The following is a 15346-nucleotide window of genomic DNA, read 5'->3' as shown; positions in this document are numbered from 1 at the left end:
CGATTTAACTCCATGGAATTTTAACCGAGCACCAACTTCCCATCCTGAGCTGTTTTTTAGTCGAAAAGATCCATGAAATTTTCTAAATCAATCAACTCGACAGCCAAATGTTGGAGGATATATTCGAGAAGACCTTCTCGGCAACATCACTTTGCAAGCTACGACAAATGACATGGCCATCCGAGCACCAAAGGACCAAGGCTTCAAAAATCATCAATAATTCATGCACGGAAAAGGAAATGATCTAGCCGAAATCATGGATTAATAAATTGGTCTCGGAGATGCACAACATGAGTATCAAGACTGCCTGTGTTCAAGAGATCAACATGACACAAAAACCAACAAAATTTCTCATGCCATACCCAAACTCTTTTGGGCTCTTTAATTTGCTCGTGTTCAAGAACAACATATCTCCTGCTACGTCGTAAACTATTGAAGATTTATGTCCTTTCATCAACTTTGTTTCGGTGTTGTAAACTCTCTATTAAGTTAGACCCAAGACTTGTGTGATGTTGACGCCAATATTTTTACAACGACGGGATCACAGCAGCTCTTGATGCGATGGAAGGTCATTAAATTATGGAGTTTGCGAAGAGGCGTCTTCAGAGAAGAAGAAGGATTAATACCATTTCAGGGAAGATGATCATAGTCTCACCATGAAGTATAAAACCCGTTCGGATATTTTAAAACTTGGGGCTCGGGTAGGGTATTTCGTGTTCGGATTCGGGTTTACCCGAAGTATCCAAATATTAAAAATTTTGTACCAAATTATATGCAACGTATTAAAAATACTCAAAAAATCTATAAAACCAAGTATTTTTTTTACCCGAATCTACCGAAAAGTAGCTAAAACACCCGAGCTTAACCAGTCGGGAGTTCGATTCAGTCTTCGGTGATACCCCACTCTAGCAGCTTCTTCGTGTCGTCTTCCCATGTCGAGTTGTATTTCACATCTCATGTCATCTTTATGATCCATGGCTGCAAGCATGGTGCCGATTCTGTTGGATTCTCCTTTTAATGAACCAAGCCTATGAGGAATCTGAATCTCTGGTTTCTCTTCAGCTTTTTCTCCGAGACTGTTGCATCCTTTTCTCCAACCTGGTTTGAGTTCCAGGGTCTTCTCAGCTTCTTGTTTGGTTGGTGGTAGATTGATGGTGTTGGTGAAATGACTCACAGCTGCGTGGAAGTCACCAGAAGAGAAAGCTATGTTTCCATTCGCTTTAGCTTCGTCAGCTATGGTCTGCTCGTGTTCCTCCTCCTGCGCAGCGAGGGACAACGCCACCGCTACTTCAAATTTTTGAGGCTTCGGCTCAGGCAAGGACGCTACAGCTTCTATCACTGTCGCGTCTGGTGGTTCTGGCGCTGTCCAACCTGTTACTTCCGTGTACTTTTTACGCTGCTCCAACATCAGCTGTGATGGCTTTGTCTCCGACGTCTCTTTATGTGGCTTCTTTGAAGGCGAAATTGAAACTTCCGCTTCTCGATCTGCCTTTAGAGCTTTGTTCTTCTTTGGTTTTGGAATTTGATTGAGAACAAAATTTCTTCTAATACAAAAGAGAGTTTTTTGGAACTCCTCATCCTTCGCCATGTGATTAAGTTTCCCTGAAGCCATCGCCAAGCTCTCCCTCAGCTCCACCTTGTTTTCACGAAGCTTCTCTACCGCCACCCCCACCACCGCTTCTTTCAGCTCGAGTACGTCTTCTTGTGTTGGGGCCGTTGCCTCTAGAGCTGCCTCTTGAATTTCTATCGTCTCTTTCTCCGACGTAGCTTGTTGTGTTGTCTTCTTTCCTTGCTTCACCTTTGTCTGGATGTTTTTCCACCTCTCAATATTGTCATTACACTGTGCTATCATCTTATCGTACATTGCCAGTATCTTATCAAACCTTGCCGTTATCTTATCAAACTCTCCTATCGAATCGTTCGGCTCTGATACCAAGTTGATACGAGCCAAAATTTTTAAGCAAAACCTTCTCTTTAACCCAAGTCTCTTTCTAGAGAATTTGATTAATTGTTGGAGGTTGGTTTCTTATTAATCAATTGAGATCATATAAGGTCTTCATACAACTTAGACATAACCCTAATGCATAAAAGAAAACACGTTAACATTGAAACGAAATTATGAAAACCCAATTCATAAAGTAAACCACCAAAACTAATTAACTAAAACGTCATAACCGGTGGCCTAATCAACCTAACCGTAGTCTCGTATCAGGCTATTGATATCCTTATGCTATACTATGGTCACTTAAATTGTTTTAGATAGCAAAAGTCCATTTCTTTTAAACTCCATTATTATTATTTTGATAAATTTTAAAACCTATTAAGTATATCTTGCTGTTAAAAAAACACAAGAAGTTAACCAATTACATGATTAACACATGCCACTCATTGTATTTTTAAATCCTTAAAAATACAGCTTTGTATGTTGGTCGCTGATTGAGCGATGCTAGATCGATCAGATCAAGCAAAACAAAAAGTTAATTTGTATATGTGAAATGCGCTAGATTAATATAACAAAAGTTGAATAGTAACTATAAGAAATGCGGTATAATTAGGATTAAATGTTTTCGCTATAGATGGAATCGGAAACTTAATGTTTAAACATCTATAGCGAAAACTTAATATAGCGAAAACTTCTCTCCATATATAGCATATCCACCTAAACATCCACCTAAGCAACATTATTTATTATATTATTAAAAAAATTTAAACATTCATTTAGTGCATATTTATGTGACTTACAAGTTACAATTAATAAAAAAAAATTAAATGAGATCTATTAAATAATAAAAAATAATATTATTAAAATTTTATTAGTAGTGATAATATAATTCAACTTTTATTAGATAAAACTTAAAAATGATCATACTTCAAAATTTTAAATGTGTTAATGAGTTTTAGAATGAAAGTAAATTTAAATGTATGGAGAATAAAAGTATAAAAATAAATTTCTAAAATTCTATATGTAAAATTTTAAACAAGAAGATAAAATGTAAAGAAAGAAATTAGTTTTAAGAATGTATACTACATATTTTTATTTATTTATTAAAAAAAATTATTAAATTAAACATAAAATTTATAATTTAAGCCGAAGATATTGTAAGAGTCACATTTTATCTTGTGAAATTATAAAAACAAATCTTGAAAATTTTAAAACATTATCATCCATCCTTAAAAAAAGAAATAATCAATGATCATATTATTCAGGAGTTCTACAACAAAATATACAAAAAAAGATATGTAAGCTGTTAAAAAAATGTGTAATTTATGTAGCATATTCTCAAGTGGAACTATAACTTTATAACATGATCAAAATGAAAAACAAGTTTGGCATTTTATCAATTAAATCAAATACTTTTATCCCAAAAAATTGAGTATTGAGAAATATGAATTAAGGAGAAAATAGTTATGATATGTCTTGAAAATTAATTCACAGTCTAATATATATTATATGTGAGTCAATAGAAGATGAAAAGAAAGTAGATGTCAAGAGGCAACGAGTTTATCATAGAAGATAACGAGAGAATTGGTAGTTAAAAGTGTTTGAAAATAAAGTTCTAAAACTTAGAAAAATAATGCACATGACTAAGGTAAAATGTTTGAGATCTCATTCATTGTGTGAAACGAATAGGTTCTTAGGAAAATAAATGACATATACTATTAAACATATTATTAGATTCAAACTTGGGCTTAACCGTTTAGCTATGTAATCATGCAAATTGAGATAAGATAGACACATTAATGAATTAGGCGATGATTCTCTTATGGCGCATTGCACTTGTTTCGATGGGTAAACAAGTTCGAGAAAGCTGTTCTAGCAACATGGTATTGTATATGTACATTTACACTAAATAATGTTCATGAAACTCAGTATATTCGTATTTGATAGGGAATGATGTTATGTCCGTATCAACATTTAATCATAAATAATATCTACAATTAGGTCAACAATCGATAATTAACTTCAAAACTTTTTTAAAAATGTCTTCATGGAAGAGGAATAAGAAAGAAACTCTTTTAGAGATAATTAAGATAAACGGATCATTAGATGGTGGTCGATACCGTTTATTATTTTTGTGAATTTTTTAAGTGATCTTAGTTATAACGTGATATATATCAAACCATTTAGTTGTCAAAGAAACATTATCATTGACAATATATATGTGGTATATCGCTTATTATATTTTTGCTGAAAATTTTATATTAATAGAAGATATTTATATCAAAATCCTGCGCAACGCACGGGTATAAAATCTAATATCTGAAAATAGAAAATCAACCAACAAAATAAAACTAATAAATGCAAGTAAGAAGATATGACTATCAGACTATCCGATCCATGTCTACGTGTTTGTATTCTTAATGAAAAGAGAGAGGAGAATATAATATAAATAAAGCAGACCAGTCATAATTCTCGACATAATAGTCTTACATTTAAATAGTAATGTCGGAATGCTAGTCGATATTTGTAGGTGAAGTATAATAAAACTGAATTCTACATTGTTTTTATTTTTTTGCAGTGAACTCTACTTTTGTTTAAAACAGCTTATATATGCTTAAACATGATTTTATGAATTGATTGGAGCTAGTGACATTAGCAGCCTCGCCTCACTAACTATCGAGAGTTTTGCATTATTTGTTGTCATTTGCTTTTTCTCAGTACTCTAAACATGGGTCATATTCATATATCTAGCTATATTATTTGTAACAACTAGATGAATACCCACGCTACGCGTGAGTTGTTTTTAAAATTACTAGGTTATTTAGCCGCGATACTCGCGGCTTGTTGCATACTTTGTTATATGTTTGGTATTTATTTTACTTAGATTTTTTATTTGAATTTAAATTTAAGGGAAAATAAAAATGAATGACATTAAATTCAAATTTGATTTTTTTTCTACAAAATTTGAATTGTATTCATCTATATACAATGATATTTATGTTTTTTTAAATAATTAAGAGTATATAACTGCTTTTAGTTAATATAATATTTGATGTCAATTAGAAATTTTAAGAGTGTTGATGATAAAATTAATGACTTTAGTAATATAATACGAATACATAAATGATACTTATTTTGTTAAAATGTGAAAATATTAAACCCTACTATAAATATTAAGTTACATCGTTTTCAATTTATAATTTATATTATAATAGTAAAGTTGATATTCTAAATTTATCCAAATTTAAAAGTTATTGTTGCATTTTAAAGAATTTAAATATAATGGTAATACAACAAATTTTCAATTATTTTCTACTTAGTGCAAATATCATAACCAAATGTTATAAATATTGGGTTTGGGCTGAGTTTAAGGAATAGATGTAAGAATGGAGATGAATTCTATTGTAGAAGATAAGCGAAGAGAGATGAATTATTTTTTTATACAATTCAAGCGTCTGCTTCCACTACCACTTAACATTTATGTTGTTTCGAAGCATACTTAATTTTATTTCCCTTCTACTCATCATTAGTCTTCTTGATTTTCTTCTTAATCTCACTTCAAAAATATCAAATTTATTTTGAGTTCAGGTTTATATAAATTATTTTTTTGGATAGAGAAAATCAACTTTTATATATCTTCTCTTGTTGCATTACAAACTTTGAGTTTCTCTACTCGCTCTTTTTAAAAGACTTATGAAATAACACATACGATTGAATATGAGTAAGGTTTCTTGGTTACATGTCATCTCCTCGTCACAGCCTCTTACAAAATTGACAAAAAATAATATTGAAACACCATTAGTCGGATTATAAAAGAAAGTGTTACAAAATTTATCAATATTATGAAATTTGGTATATAATGGTTAGTGATATGTGTATATTATTATTTATAGAAGACAACATAGTTACGTTTAACAACTATTCAACTTTAACAATTATGTTTAAATACCATTTATGAGTAAGTTAATTGTATGTACATCCTAAAAGTTATGTTACATTTCAAAGAATTCATTGTGTATAATTCATTTTGTATTAATTGTATTTAAAATATTGTTGCAATTTAGTGTGAGCATTAACAACATAACGATAATTATTAGTATGGAGGTTAAAAAATATGATAAAATGCATAAAATTTAATTCTTATAAAAAATCTTAAATTATTACATGGAATGATGTGGATGAAATTTGTTTCAATATAAATATGATTGAATTTTTTTAAAAGGCTCTTAAGATTCGATATCTTGCATTTGCTCGTATTTTACTATTATTTATTTATGTAAAAATCTACAAACATATGTTATCTATTACTTTACAAAATAAATTGTTGATATAAACTCACAGATAATTTGTTTGTTTGTTGATATAAACTCCCACATAATTGTTCAAATTCATATTATTTTCCAAGTGGCTAACTAAATTTATTTTTCTTATAAAAATTATATAAACTTCAATCTAATTAAAATAATCAAAAATCCCAAGGATAACTTCTATCTTTCTTCTTTTTTTTTTTTTAATTCCACTCATCAATTTAAATTCTAGTGCTAGATTTTATACTAATGTTTTTATGTTTATAGGATTTAATAAAATGATTTTTGTTTCAATAATTGTTATTTTCTTCTATATTTCATTCTATTTAAGTGTGAGTGTTAGGTTTCATTCTAATTTTCTATTCTACCTAAATTTAATTTTCTTGAACCATATGATTTCATTTTTTTTAATCTTAAATACCAAATTTGTTTTAACAAAATTCTTTTTAATTGAAAAATACTTAAACCTCAAATTTTAAATAAAATAAACAGTATAGCGATTTTTATATAATTATCTATCGGATCACAAAAAGTAAATATAATGATACATATATTAAAAATAAATTACAAAATTTATTCCAGATAAGAAAAAGGTGAGAAATATATATTTATTAAATGTAGTACAATAATTTATTTCATTAAATATTGCATAATTAAAAAAAATTATATGAATATATTAGAAAAAAATCAAATATCTAAAGTAGATAATGGAAATGGATATTTTCAACTTCATTGTTGTGCTATGATTGGAATTGATATATTTAACTCTCCATCAACAATAAATCTGACAATTTTATTATATCCATCAAAACTTTTAGTATACATATATGAAATTAACCCCAAAAAAATGAAAATTAAAGAATAAATAAGTATATTTAGTATGGCTTTTGAAAAATATACAAAAATAAATACAATATTGGATATATATAATACTTTCTAAAATAAATATATATAGAATCAATTTCTTGATTTTTAATCCATATAAAAATATAAAAATAGGCACATAAATATAGTAGAAGAAGATGAGAGAATGATTATCTAAAATAGACAATGAAGATGCATCTTTCAAAAAAAAAAAAAAAAAAAAAAACTAATGTAAGAACACAAAACAAAAAATTATTTAAGATTTGAGATATGATGGAAGAAGGTGAGAGGATTAGAGGATGAGAGAAGGAGAAATGTATATTTATAGGATAAGAAGTGAGTTAAGTTACATTTAAAAAAATAAATTATGGGAGTTACAATTCTAATTTATTGTGTATTGAATAAAATTGAGTGGAAAATATAGTTAATGTATAATTTTTAATGATTTCAGTTTGTATATTAAAGTGTGAGTTAAATGTGTGTTATTTATAATTTATTTAAAAATAAAAATTTTTAAGTTACATTGCCAAATGGACCAATAAGAAGAGAGTTAAACCTTAATTTTATATGTATGATTTGGCTGGGATTGTTTGTGCAGGATCACGACGTCCATGTTTTGGTTAATGGATTCCATCTTTATCTAATGGTTGGCATTTTGAAAATCTTGTAAAATTTGTTAGCTAGTCTTTCATAATTTCTACTATATTTCGTACTATATAGGATTTCTAATATAGGACACTAAAAAAGTAAAAATCATATTTTGATTATAGAAATAGTTTCTCCAACTTTCTCGTAGAATTCTCTTGTAATAGGTTATGGTAAAAATAATCAAATTAATTATTTTCCATGCTCTATATCCACCATCATATATATTTGTAGAACTAGAAAGATTAAACGATCTCTAACAGAAATAATCAAATTAATTATTTTCCATGCTCTATATCCACCAGCATATTTTAGGGCTTGACACGCGACATGGTTCTTATAATGTCCTCATTTTGATGAGGTGACGTTGAAATTAAGGAAAAGATATTCATTTCTGAATACTAACACCACTCAAAGAAAAATCCAATATATGAATTATTTCAACACTGCTTTATTTTTGGGCAAACTTAGTATATCATAGGATTTTGTGCAAAAAAAAAACCCCCAACCCACTAATTTTTATAAATTTATTCTCCACCTCCAAAAAATACAAATTAATCATACAAAATTTAAAATAATATGCAATGTAATATTTTTTCTTTATCGTCAAGTTTGTAAAAGATAAGAGTCAGTACTACTTTATGATGCATTTTCAAGAGCGCATTCTTGTTTGAATTTAACAAATAGAATTTTGAAACTCTAAGGTAAATAAGAAACGGAAATATATAATATATATAAAAAAGGAAATATTATTCAATTTCACATATTGATAATTCAACTCGTAGATGATCTCTATGATCCTATATATGGCTTACGGAAAAGTCGGCTTTTTCATACCCCCACATAATAACTGTGTTGAATTCATACATTTATCTATTGCTTGTGCTATAACATACCCCAACTTGTACTAAATTTGAATTCCAAACCTACACTCAACTTTTTGTGCTAAATAATACAAAAACGTGCAAAACGCCTAACACTGTTAACGAACCGTGAAGTCATGCTGACGGGGAGTCCACGTGTGCAGAGAGTTCCAAAACGACGTCGTTTTGGATTGAATTGAGATGCCAAAGTAAAACACAAAACGACGTCGTTTTGGACATTGTATTCACTTCATCTTCTTTCTCATTCTCGATTCTAGAACTGTGAGTGATAAACCCTAAGTGATTTGGGGGTTTTCGATTCTCGTGGATTCCGTCTCAAGGTGGCTTCGAATCCAACGTTACTAGCAATGATTACCAATGAGGAAGGCCAAGAGAGCGATCCGTCGAGGTAATTTCACTTATATCTGGGTTTTTTGAAATCAATTTCGGATGTTTTCACATCGATTCCTTGAGTTGCTAAGTAGATAATTATGGATAATTTGTGTCTCTGCATAGTTTTTGTTAGTTTATTGTATCTGAATTGTCTCGATTTTGAGCCACAATAGAATTTTTTTTATTGAACACCAAGTGTTCGATAGAATGCTAATTTCTTATAATCCTCTTTTTTTCGTTTTTCAGCTCTGAAGATACGACTTTCCAGATCTACTACAATGGAAAGTTTGTAGTTTCAGCCGGAAATGTTCTTACATATGTTGGAGGCGAGATTCACATGCTTGAATGTAATCCGGAAGCTGTTTTTACTAACATGACTGGGTCATTGGGGTTATCTCTAATTGGGCAAAGGATCTGGTTTAAGCTACCTTATGAGACTTTTCAAGAGTTAAAGTTGTTGTATGTTGAAGCTGAAAATTTCCAGAGAATGTGTTTAGCTGCGAAGTAGACAAAAGCTGTTGATATATTCTTGGAAAATGATGAGTCTCCTGAAGAAGGTAATGATGTGAATGATGTGACTGCTAGAGTTGGTGAAGAAGACAATGAAGTGAATGGTAGAGAAAAAAGAAAAAGAAGAAAGGAAAGGAAGCTGAAAAAGAAATTGAAGATCCTCCTCAAAAGAAAATGAAAATAACTAGAGAAGGTATGACTTTGCATTGTGCTCGATGTAGCATTTCAGGACATAACACTAGGAGGTGTCCAAATGTTGGGGTCCTAAGCAAAAGAGCATCTAAAAGACAAGAAGAAGGTCCAAGCCAAGCAAGTCAAGCATCTCAAAGTTCACTTAATGATTAATTGTGTAATTGTCTGGTTTGCTAAACTATTATGATTCAAAATTTAGGATGATGGTTTTTGGATTGTTTTGTTTTAGGATGATGGTTTTTGTTGTTTGTTAAACTGCCTCGGATTTGTTGTTTTAGGATGATCAAAACCTGCATTTTGATTTATTTTTAGCTAATGAGACTTGGTCCTAATGTCCTGCAAATCAAAGAGATTAAACCTGCAATTTTGTGTGTCGATATCTCTACAAATTGAGACTGAAACTCAATCAAAATCGATTCAAACTGAAACTAAAACTCAATCAAAATCAATTCAAACTAACAAATTTCTCTTAACTTAACAAAGTCATTCCTCATACAAACACTTAAAAGATGAAAACATACACCACAAACAAGACTACACTACATACAATGATATTTTTGAAACAACGTAGAGATTGGATCTCTTTCTCACTGCAAACGATCATAGCTTTGAGCTCTCCAATCTCTTTCTCACATCCTTTTGCAAGTGCTTTAATAGCTTCAATCTCCTTTTCATAGCTACTTGCAACGGCCTCACATGTGCGTGTTTCACATGCTAGACTCTCCATCTCAGCTTGTATCTTCTCAACAACTCCCTCAACCTCTTTCATCTCTTCAACCATAGCTATATCGGTCCATTTGAACAAATGTCCATTATCCTACAACAAAATTATGTTTATACATCATTTTCTTCTATTTAAATGATAAATCAAAACCAACAATACCTCTTTTGACCCATATGGACAACAATGAAAAAGTCTCCCTGGATTCTTCAATGTATCTGCAGTTTTGATTACAGATTCTGCACCACATCTACATTTTTTAGGTAGTCCTCTTTCTGCTCCACGCCGATTGAAGCTACCATTCATCCCTTCAACAAATTCAAAATCAAAATTCTCATCTATATTATCTAAATTGATGTACAACAACTAAAACGAACACAAGAATCACTTACCTGAACTATATGATGAAGACATTGGATGCTAATCACTTGGATTCAAAGAAAATCGAAAACCCCCAAATCTCAGGCAACAGCGGTAATGCAGTCTCTGATGAGCTTAGCTCCACAGAAGGCAATAATAGCAGAGACTGGTGAAGAAGTTGAAGTAGATGAGGTTAAGATTAGCACAGTTGTAGCGGTTAAAGCTGGTGAAACCATACCAATTGATGGAATTGTGGTGGATGGAAACTGTGAAGTAGACGAGAAAACCTTAACCGGCGAAGCATTTCCTGTACCTAAACAGAGAGATTCTACGGTTTGGGCTGGAACTATCAATCTAAATGGTATGTAATCCTCTTTTAAGAGCTTCAAGCTTTATACCTTTTTGTTTTATCTTTCACTCTTTTGATCTATCTCCCTGTGTTTTGCAGGTTACATAAGTGTGAAAACAACTTCTTTAGCGGGTGATTGCGTGGTTGCGAAGATGGCTAAGTTAGTAGAAGAAGCTCAGAGCAGTAAAACCAAATCCCAAAGACTAATAGACAAATGTTCTCAGTACTATACTCCAGGTAAGCAAAAACATAAACAAAACTTATTTTTCCGGGTTTCTTTATGTCCTTGAATCGCGTAATTTGAGACCTCTGTGTTTCTTGTTTTATTTCAGCAATCATCGTAGTATCAGCTTGCGTCGCCATTGTCCCGGTTATTATGAAGGTCCACAACCTTAAACATTGGTTCCACCTGGCATTAGTTGTGTTAGTCAGTGGCTGTCCCTGTGGTCTTATCCTCTCTACACCAGTTGCTACTTTCTGTGCACTTACTAAAGCAGCAACTTCCGGGCTTCTGATCAAAAGTGCTGATTATCTGGACACTCTCTCAAAGATGAAGATCGCTGCTTTCGACAAAACCGGGACTATTACTAGAGGAGAGTTCATTGTCATAGATTTCAAGTCACTCTCTAGAGATATAACCCTACGTAGCTTGCTTTACTGGTAAAACTAAACTTGTGTTCTGACTAAAACAAGTTTGCTGAGATAACTTATGACTGAAACTTTCTTGTTATACAATGTTTCAGGGTATCAAGTGTTGAAAGCAAATCAAGTCATCCAATGGCTGCAACAATCGTGGACTACGCGAAATCCGTTTCTGTTGAGCCTAGGCCTGAAGAGGTTGAGGACTACCAGAATTTTCCAGGTGAAGGAATCTACGGGAAGATTGAAGGGAACGATATCTACATCGGGAATAAAAGGATTGCTTCTCGAGCTGGTTGTTCAACAGGTACTTGTAATAAAAAAACTTAATGTAGTTTTTTGACGTTTTGTTATTCTTTAGTCTGATCACTTGACTGTTTCTTCTTGACACTTCCAGAGATTGAAGTTGATACCAAAGGTGGAAACACTGTTGGATACGTCTATGTAGGTGAAAGACTAGCTGGAGTTTTCAATCTTTCTGATGCTTGTAGATCCGGTGTATCTCAAGCAATGACAGAACTGAAATCTCTAGGAATCAAAACCGCAATGCTAACTGGAGATAGTCAAGCTGCGGCAATGCATGCTCAAGAACAAGTGAAACTAAAAACCATAATTTTAATCACTCTCTAAAGCCAAGAGGTTATTTAATAATACCTTGACATGTTTTATGAAACAGCTAGGGAATGTTTTAGATGTTGTACATGGAGAACTTCTTCCTGAAGATAAATCCAAAATCATACAAGAGTTTAAGAAAGAAGGACCAACCGCAATGGTAGGGGACGGTGTGAATGATGCACCAGCTTTAGCTATAGCTGATATTGGTATCTCCATGGGAATTTCTGGCTCTGCGCTTGCTACGCAGACTGGTCATATTATTCTGATGTCTAATGACATAAGACGGATACCACAAGCGGTGAAGCTAGCGAGAAGAGCTCGGCGCAAAGTTGTTGAAAACGTGTTTCTTTCCATCATTTTAAAAGCAGGAATACTGGCTTTGGCATTTGCTGGTCATCCTTTGATTTGGGCAGCGGTTCTTGTTGATGTAGGGACTTGTTTGCTTGTGATTCTCAATAGTATGTTGCTGCTGCGAGAGAAGAAAAAGATTGGGAACAAAAAGTGTTACAGGGCTTCAACATCTATGTTGAATGGTAGGAAACTCGAAGGCGATGATGATGATGTTGTGGACTTAGAAGCAGGCTTGTTAACAAAGAGCGGGAATGGTCAATGTAACTCAAGCTGTTGTGGAGATAAGAAAAATCAAGAGAAGGTTGTGATGATGAAACCAAGTAGTAAAACCAGTTCTGATCATTCTCACCCTGGTTGTTGTGGCGATAAGAAGCAAGACAAAGTGAAGCCACTTGTGAGAGATGGCTGTTGCGGTGAGGAAACTAGAAAAGCAGTGGGAGACATGGTTTCATTGAGCTCATGTAAGAAGTCTAGTCATGTCAAACATGACCTGAAAATGAAAGGTGGTTCAGGTTGTTGTGCTAACAAAAGTGAGAAGGTAGAGGAAGTAGTGGCAAAGAGCTGCTGTGAGAAACCAAAACAGCAAATGGAGAGTGCTGGAGACTGCAAATCTGGCCATTGCGAGGAGAAGAAGCATGCTGAGGAAATTGTTGTCCCGGTGCAGATTATTCCTCAGGCATTAACTGGTTTGGAAATAGAGTTGCAGAGAAAGGAACCCTGCAAAACAAGCTGTTGCGACAATAAAGAGAAGAAGGTTAAGGAAATAGGTTTGTTGCTTGCTAGTGAGGACAAATCTTACCCGGAGAAAGAAGTGCTGATTAAAGATGAAGGAAACTGCAAGTCTGGCTGCGAGAACAAGGGGACAGTGACACAAAGGTGCCATGAGAAGGCAGGTTTGGACATGGAAACTGGTGTAAGTTGTGATCTCAAGTTGGTTTGTTGTGGGAAGACAGAAGGGGAAGTTGCAGGAAAAACTGATCTGGAGATAAAGATTGAAGGACACTGCGAGTCTCGTTGCTGCAGCGATGAAAAACAAACCGGGGAAATAACTCTTGCTTCTGAGGAAGAGACAGACGATCAAGATTGCTTCTCGGGATGTTGTGTGAATGAGGGGACAGTGAAACAAAGCTTCCATGAGAAGAAGCATGCTGTGTTGGTGGAGAAGGAAGGTTTGGACATGGAAACTGGTGTATGTTGTGATGATCTCAAGTTGGTTTGTTGTGGAAACACAGAAGGGGAAGTGGAGGAGCATTGTGATCTGGAGATAAAGGATGAAGGACATTGCAAGTCTGGTTGCTGCAACGATGAAAAGCAAACAACGGAAATCACTCTGGCTTCAGAGGAAGAGACAGACAGCATGGATTGTTCCTCGGATGTTGTATGGACAAAGAAGTGACAAAAATCTGTGGTGAGAAGCCTGTTAGCTTGGTGGTTTCAGGCTTGGAAACTGAAGGTGGTGGTGATTGCAAATCACATTGTTGTGGAACTTGTTTGACACAAGAAGGGTCTTCAAAGTTGGTCAATGTGGAGAGTGCTCAATCCGGAGGCTGTGGAACAGTGAAAGTGTCTAGTCAAAGCTGTTGCACTAGTTCTACTGATCTGGTGCTATCTGACTTGCAAGTGAAGAAGGATGAGCAATGTGAGAGCTCAAACAGAGCCGTTAAGTCAGAGACCTGTTGCAAAGTGAAGATTCCAGAGGCTTGTGCATCGAAATGTAAGGAAAAAGAGAAGCGTCACAATGGTAAAAGCTGTTGCAGGAGTTATGCAAAAGAATTTTGCAGCCACCGCCACCATCATCACCACCACCACCACCACCACCACCACCATGTGATTGCTTGATGGAGATTGCGATTGAATAGCTTAAACTCTTGCATCCATCTATTCACACAACGTGTCGTCTTGCATTCCATTAATGGCGAAATTAAAAAACATAGATAAATTTGTTCCAGCAAAGGCAGTAGTATTAGACTAAGCAACTGTGTTATTCATAAAGACAATGCTAGTGATCTTTTTTAGTCCTTTATGTATGCCAAATCCTGAAGTGTTTGAACTTTGATCTTGGAGTCTTTAAACCAAACACAACAAGAAGTCAAAACAGATATTGGATCAAAGTTAGTGTTACCAATTACCACCATTCATAAATCTTTCCTTTCTTTTCCAAATGACTGGAGGAGTAGAAACCAAAGTAGGACATGATCTAATGAATCTGTGAAAGGGTAGGAGCAAATGATATTAAGATAATATGATTTCTCATCGATGAGATAAAAGAACAATGATCACACCGAAAAAAAGCTTTTATAATAAAGCTGATGAAAATGCTAAAAGATGGAGGGATTATATACAAGATGCTAACACTGTGCCAAATACTATATGATGATACTAAATGGAATTGTGAAGAGACTAACAAATCCTTTAAGGCCTGTTTTCATTTATACGCTAACTTTAAATTCCTTTTTCCAAAGCATTGCTGATCATTCTTCTTCCCCTTCTTGACAAAAAAAAAGATTTTTGGAAGAGAGAAGCAAAATCCAGTACATGTGTCCTGTAATAAAACCGTCTTGAGAGAGTCTTCACACCGAGGGTAATTATCAACAA

The 15346-nt window shown here is 33.3% G+C and overlaps 3 protein-coding genes across 3 annotated transcripts; 2 read left to right on the top strand and 1 right to left on the bottom strand.

Moving 5' to 3' along the window:
* The first annotated feature begins 8874 nt into the window (after positions 1-8874).
* Positions 8875-9849, top strand: LOC110225469. Its single transcript, XM_021015298.1, has 2 exons — positions 8875-9030; positions 9261-9849. The coding sequence occupies exons 1-2, from the start codon at positions 8990-8992 to the stop codon at positions 9520-9522; spliced, it is 303 nt and encodes a 100-aa protein (XP_020870957.1). The 5' UTR covers positions 8875-8989; the 3' UTR covers positions 9523-9849.
* Positions 9850-10134: 285 nt separating this feature from the next.
* On the bottom strand, positions 10135-10908 carry LOC110225090 (uncharacterized protein At1g43920, Chloroplastic-like). Its single transcript, XM_021013822.1, has 3 exons — positions 10830-10908; positions 10600-10745; positions 10135-10533 (listed from the first exon to the last, which is right to left on the bottom strand). Exons 1-3 carry the CDS (start codon positions 10849-10851, stop codon positions 10219-10221), a joined length of 483 nt encoding a protein of 160 aa, XP_020869481.1. The 5' UTR covers positions 10852-10908; the 3' UTR covers positions 10135-10218.
* On the top strand, positions 10835-14862 carry LOC9330132 (putative cadmium/zinc-transporting ATPase HMA4). The gene is given in 7 exon segments (XM_021013821.1): positions 10835-11158; positions 11246-11383; positions 11479-11806; positions 11890-12092; positions 12183-12379; positions 12462-14118; positions 14121-14862. Coding segments are annotated over 7 exon segments (3297 nt in total). The 5' UTR covers positions 10835-10854; the 3' UTR covers positions 14591-14862.
* The last annotated feature ends 484 nt before the right edge of the window (positions 14863-15346 follow it).

This window comes from Arabidopsis lyrata, assembly GCF_000004255.2.
Source record: "Arabidopsis lyrata subsp. lyrata unplaced genomic scaffold ARALYscaffold_1, whole genome shotgun sequence".
NCBI lineage: Eukaryota > Viridiplantae > Streptophyta > Magnoliopsida > Brassicales > Brassicaceae > Arabidopsis > Arabidopsis lyrata.
This window is presented reverse-complemented; position numbering and strand designations above follow the sequence as displayed.

Coding starts and splice junctions, on each gene's coding strand:
- LOC110225469 (XM_021015298.1), top strand. CDS start 8,990: ATGATTACCAATGAGGAAGGCCAAGAGAGCGATCCGTCGAG. Junction 9,031..9,260: donor CAAGAGAGCGATCCGTCGAG/GTAATTTCACTT, acceptor TTCGTTTTTCAG/CTCTGAAGATACGACTTTCC.
- LOC110225090 (XM_021013822.1), bottom strand. CDS start 10,851: ATGTCTTCATCATATAGTTCAG. Junction 10,746..10,829: donor GTCTTCATCATATAGTTCAG/GTAAGTGATTCT, acceptor AATTTGTTGAAG/GGATGAATGGTAGCTTCAAT. Junction 10,534..10,599: donor GTCCATATGGGTCAAAAGAG/GTATTGTTGGTT, acceptor ATTTTGTTGTAG/GATAATGGACATTTGTTCAA.